At 37.2% G+C, this 5993-nt stretch overlaps 1 protein-coding gene across 1 annotated transcript; it reads right to left on the bottom strand.

The window, feature by feature from the left end:
- Positions 1 to 1309: 1309 nt before the first annotated feature.
- Positions 1310 to 2182, bottom strand: LOC117676535 (mas-related G protein-coupled receptor member H-like). The gene has a single exon (XM_034436060.3). It carries the CDS (start codon positions 2180 to 2182, stop codon positions 1310 to 1312), a length of 873 nt encoding a protein of 290 aa, XP_034291951.3.
- Between the last annotated feature and the right edge of the window lie 3811 nt (positions 2183 to 5993).

The following is a 5993-nucleotide window of genomic DNA, read 5'->3' as shown; positions in this document are numbered from 1 at the left end:
AATCTAAAATTTGTTACTACCGGTTCTGTGGGCGTGGCTTGGTGGGGGGTAATGTGACTGGGTGGGCATGGCCATTTTTTTTTTACTTTTTACTTTTAAAACCATTTTTTCTACAACCTCTTCGGCAAAGAAGTTGTTAAAAAATGCTTTCAAAAGGCTCTAGACGATCCAAGCTGAGTTGCCTGATTGGCATAGGCTCTTTTTCTTTTAAATGCCTCTGACGATCAGGCAACTCAGCTTGAATCGTCAGAGGCTTTTAAAAGAAAAAAAGGCTTTTAAAAGCCTTTGAGGATCCCAGCTGAGCCGTCCGATCATCAGAGGCTTTTTTTTTTACTTTTAAAAGCATTTTTTCGGCCAAAGAGGCTGTAGAAAAAAAGCTTTTAAAAGTAAAAAAAAAAAAAGCCTCTGATGATTGGGCGGCTCAGCTGGGTATGGGGGTGGAGCAGGGATTTTTGCTACCAGTTCTCCGAACCACCCGCCTCCATCGCTACCGGATCGGGCGATCTGGTCCGAACTGGGAGCATTTCACCCCTGGTTGAAGGAGACTGAAGCCCAGATATAAGAGTACAGCTGTAAAGTTTAATCTCATTGATGTCTACTGAAAAAGGAATCCTGTTGCTTCCACTTACTCTTCACACAGTCTACATACATTTGATTGTGAATGCAGGATCCAATTCTCAGCACTATCCCTAAGATATAGCTCTATATCATGGATCTCAATTGCAAAACAGTTTCAGTTACAGTACTGAATAGCATAGAGGGAAAACAAATGCTTTCCACATATTTCCCCAATCTTCAAGATGAACTCCTGTAACATAATAGATAATAATAAAATTCTTTATTGGCCAAGTGTGAATGGACACACAAGGAATTTGTCTCCAGTGTAAAAGCTCTCAGCATACATACAAGCAACGTGATAAATCATGATCATAATCATCATAAAATTCATTCATCATAAATCATAACATACAACACTCATGTCAACGATAAATCATAACATACAACACTCGTGTCATGAATTGGGTTCACTTCAACTCAATGAAGTGAATCTGACTATGGCCATCTTTACACCTTCAGGGTTGCCACTGGATGGGAACGGGGGGAGGAAAATAGATAGCTGGAAGTTTTGTAGCCAAAATAAAAAAGTTTTCTTGTGAGAACCAAGGACGTTTCAACTGGAAGGAGGAGGAGGAGGAGAAAGTAACCAAGCAACCAGCCAGCACCTCTATTGGACAATGTGATTTTCACCCACTTTTAACTGGGTGAAAATAACAGGAAGCAATCAACTTAAAACTGTGTTTGTAAACTTCTATCTGATTCCAGGAACTTCATCTTCTTTGAAGACTCTTTGAAAAATGGTCTTCATACTCTCCTTGGCCTGAGCTTGTTTCTTTCTCCCAACCAGAAAATAGATCACTGGGTTAATGCTACTGTTTAGGCAAGCACAGAGATTACGATACAAAAGAAATTGAAGACTGAGTGAGCTATAATTGGTGCCAAGAAAAAGAGTAATGAACAAATAACTATATAGTGGAAGGGTAAGAATAAGGAAACAGAGAAGAGTAATTAAGATCATCACTAAAAGTTTTCCCCGTTTGACTTGTTCGGATTTAAGGCATATTTTGATGAGTAGGATCAGAGTAGAGATTGTGATCAATGGAAGGCAAAGCACAGCAGTCACAATCCAATCGAGATCCCAGGGAACATAAGAAAAAACTAAATTCTTGTGATTGCTGCCAATTCCAACAAGTAGGAAAGAAAAGAGCCAGAGAAGGGCACATACCACAGGGGATAAATACTTTGGCCGAGAACAGTGATACCACATTGGGAAGAGAACAGCAACACACCGGTCAATGCTGATGACTGTCAGAAGAAACAGGCCACTGATATACATGACGTCGAACAAATAGAATATCACCCAACTTTGAAATGGTGGATCTATAAAATTACTAATTGAATATATAGCCGCAAATATGATAAACCCAAAGTCAGAAATAGCTAAATTCAGAATCAACATGGTGAAAGGGTTCCTCTTAATCTGAAAGCCGAGTAGCCAGATGACAATTCCATTCAATGGGAGTCCCATACAGCAGATGATTAAGTTGACTGAGGATATGACAGTTTGGTTTTCTTTGGAATAATTGTTACTATTCGAGTCAAAATGCTCTATTGTAGCATTCATGTTTGCCAGGCTGAGATTCATCAAGGGACTTTCGTAATGCTCCAAAATCTCTTCTTTTGGAATGGAAGTTCCTGTTAAAGATAAGAAAGAAAAGTGGATTCAATAATTCCTCACTCATAGGATCAAGCTACCATATTTTTCGGAGTATAAGACGCACCTTAGTTTTTGGGGAGGAAAATAAGAAATAAGCTGATTGGCGGGTGGATCGGCCTCCCAGAATACCCCCAATCAGCTGTTTCCAGAGGTGAATTTTAGCAACAGGTTCATTGGTTGTGAGCTCTGTGCCTTGCTTTTTTTTCTGCCTCTGAAACTGCTGAAACTGTTTCAGAAAAAAAAACCTTATTTTTCTGCCTCTGAAAGCCTCTGAAAAAGAGCTTCAGAAAAAAAAGCTTCTAGCCGATCAGTTGGGAGGCTTCTTGGCTTCTCAATTTAAAGCTACGGTGTCTTGTTTTTTTTCCCCCTCTTCTTTGTCAAGTGAGCCCTGATTTTTTCCTTCTAGCTGATCAGCTGGGACTTGGGAGGCAGCGAATAGATTGGGGGGTGGGGGCAGGCAGAGGTGGTATTTACTAGTTCCCTGAACTACTCAAAACTTCCACTACCGGTTCGCAAAAACCGGGGAGAACCGGTAGCAACTCACCACTGCCCCAGACCTCATTCACAGGTCATTCAAAATTCCATATGATAAACTAAGTTAAATGCTATTAATAAAAGCGAACAATCCAAGAGAATTATATGCTATTGTATCTGCTATTAGTATGGTCATGCATTTATGTTTTTTATTTTTTGCAATGGGGTGGTATTAGATGGTTTGGAAATATATCCAAGCAGCTGCTATGAGGGGCAGCTGTGTTGTGGCTGCTAGTTTGTAAAGATGTGTATCAAATTACAGTCTTGCCATCCTACCATTCTTACATCTTTTTTTTTACAAACTTTATTAAATTATCAAACAATTATAAAAACAATTAAAACCATAATAAAATATTCATATACATAGATCATATCTTATAATTGACATTTCATTTCTATTCTTTTACATATCTATATATATATTCTTCTCCTCTACACATTATATATTTCATAAGCTAGTCCCACATTCATCCTCATGACGGTGAAGTCATTGTTGATATTTATATGAAATAAGCATGGAAATACACTCCCAATTATCAGTTCTTAATTTCAAGATTATCTTTATACTTTACTAAGTATATCCTTATCCACTTTCTTTTAGCTTAATCCAATCGTACCACTTGTCCCATACCTTAAAATACTTTGACCTTTCCTTATCCTTTAATTTCAGTGTTAGTTGATCTGATTCCGCACATGCATATATTTTTTGTATTATCTGTTGGTCGGATGGGAAATGATCCGTCTTCCAAACTTGTGCAAACATTCTTACATCTTATATCCCCTGCCAAAATTTGATAACACCCCCCCACCCCCAATTGTAACTATGGAAGGTTTTGTGCCATGATGCCTTGAGTGTGGGTTGTTAGAAAAAGGAGAACTTGCATATTTGAGAAATGTGACCACACTGTGTTGTGGTCTCACAGTGAGGAGAGAGGGGGGGGAGGGAGGGAGGGAGGGAGGGAGGGAGGGAGGGAGGGAGGGAGAGAGAGAGAGGGAGAAATTTTCAAATCAATTGAAGTTTGATTATTAGAGATACCCAATTCCAAACCAGAAATAGTGCAAAGTATAAATTTAAGTAAGCTTAAATTTCAATTTACAGCCCTGGATGGCAGCAATGCATGAAAAATTCCCAGGACAGATTGAGAACTTCATACAAAGTCACAGAGAGAGAACTTCATCATGGAAATAAGTGGCAAATTAGTTGAAAAATGGGTGAGTTAAAAGGAGAAATGTTGGAGCATCTCTTATCTTTACATCAGGACCATTAAAATTGTGGGTTTCTGATCCTTTAATTGTTTGTGACTGTTCTATTTTTATGGCTAACAATACATTGGAAAATTAATCCCCAAGAGGACAATTGAGATTTCCATAACTACCAACGTATAAATATCAAAAACAAAACAAAACAAAAACAAACAACAAACAAACACCATTTTGTTCGGAAAAATCAGGTGCAGAAATTACTGGATAAGTAGATGAATATTATTGCATTTGCTTAAGTCTAAGATCTACCAAACATCTTACCTTTCTCAAACAATTGGTACATCAGATTTGGAGAGATTACTATGTCATATAATTGATTTCTGGAAAGATTGATGATGGTCAAGTTGTAGAGAAAACCTGATGGGTTTTAAGTCTTCTTTAGGTTAATTATAGTTCGATAGATGAAGAATAGTAATTTCCAAACATAATAGATCTTATTTATAATGTCCAAAATCTAACATACGTCAAGGAGAACCTGTCAGATGTGCTGTTGAAAATTCACAGGATTAAACGCCAGTGTAGCAGGAGATCATAAGCAGATGTTTTGAAGATCTATTCTATTCTGGGACAGAAAAGCACATCTTGCTAAAGTGTGACACAACCAGATATATTCTGTGTCTTGCCTAATCATTGTGAGCATGAAATTCTATGATGATTTGTTTCCTGTTTTTACAAGGTAATAACCAGCAGAAGGAAGAGGAAACTGCCCATAACCTAGGTAGCTCTTATGTGAAGGAAATTTTATTTCAACAGGATTGGTCTCATCTGAAAAGTTTTATCATCTAGATGGCACTTAGATCCCAAAAAATTATCATGTATGTATCCTAATGTGCAAGCTAAATGTTGGAGATGTGACTGTGATGATGCAACTTATTATCATATATGGTGGACTTGTAGAAAAATCAAAGCATTTTGGATAAAGATTTGGTGGGTGATGCAGTCTTAAAAAGAGACTGAAATTTACTCCACAGTTGTTCTTACTGGGTATAACTACGGACTGTACAGTTGTAGAGACTAAATTGATTTTGAACTTGATAACAGCAGCAAGATTGTTGGTAGCACAACACTGGAAGAAGGATTTTTTGCCTACTATTGATGATTGGATATTGAAAGTATCTAATTTAGCTGAAATGGCTAAAATTTCAGCATATCTGAAGGATCACACACAAGAAAGGTATATACAGGACTGGAGAAGATGGATTGATTATATACAAAATAAGTATCAGACCAAAAAATATCAAATAGCTTATGAATGATCTCTTTTATTTGTATAAGCGCTATATAAGTGATATTAGAAGTATTATGTTTAAGAAATAGGATTTTATATATGGGGGGGTTAAGAATTTTTTTTTTTTAGGGGGTGTTAGTTTAATGATTGGTTATTGTTAAAGGTCAATAGAAATACCTTGTGTTCTGCTCTGGGAAGTCGGGGAGGGGGAGGGGGGTTGGGAGGGAGGGTTGTGGGGAAATTGTGTTTGTTTTAAAACTTTTTCAATTAAAAAAAAAAGTTTTATCATCAACATTTGCTCCTATATCTCTTATCTTCTTGCTAAAGGTTGGAAACCAAAAAAAGAGACTCAATTGAGACTAATAAGATTATGAAGATATAAGTATGGAAGATTTTAATAATAAAATATCAAACACAGAAATATATAGCTACTATTCTAGTCTATAAGTCTATTATTGTATCAGATCAGATTAAACCTTCCAAAATTATGTACCGTATTTTTCAGAGTATAAAATATACCTTCCCCCCCAAAAAAGGGGGTGAAAATATAGGTGTGTCTAATACACCTAATGTAGCCCCACCCACACCTGACTCTCAGCTGATTTGCTCTCAGCTGTTTGGGGCAGGGCTCTGCTGCTTGCTACAAAGAAGTAAATTGCTGAAGCAGATTTCTTTCCCCCTTGTGCTAATCAA

Source organism: Pantherophis guttatus, chromosome 3, assembly GCF_059756535.1.
Source record: "Pantherophis guttatus breed Tessera chromosome 3, ASM5975653v1, whole genome shotgun sequence".
Taxonomy (NCBI): Eukaryota; Metazoa; Chordata; class Lepidosauria; order Squamata; family Colubridae; genus Pantherophis; species Pantherophis guttatus.
The sequence above is the reverse complement of the archived record's forward strand: the minus strand, read 5'-3'. Positions and strand labels throughout refer to the sequence as shown.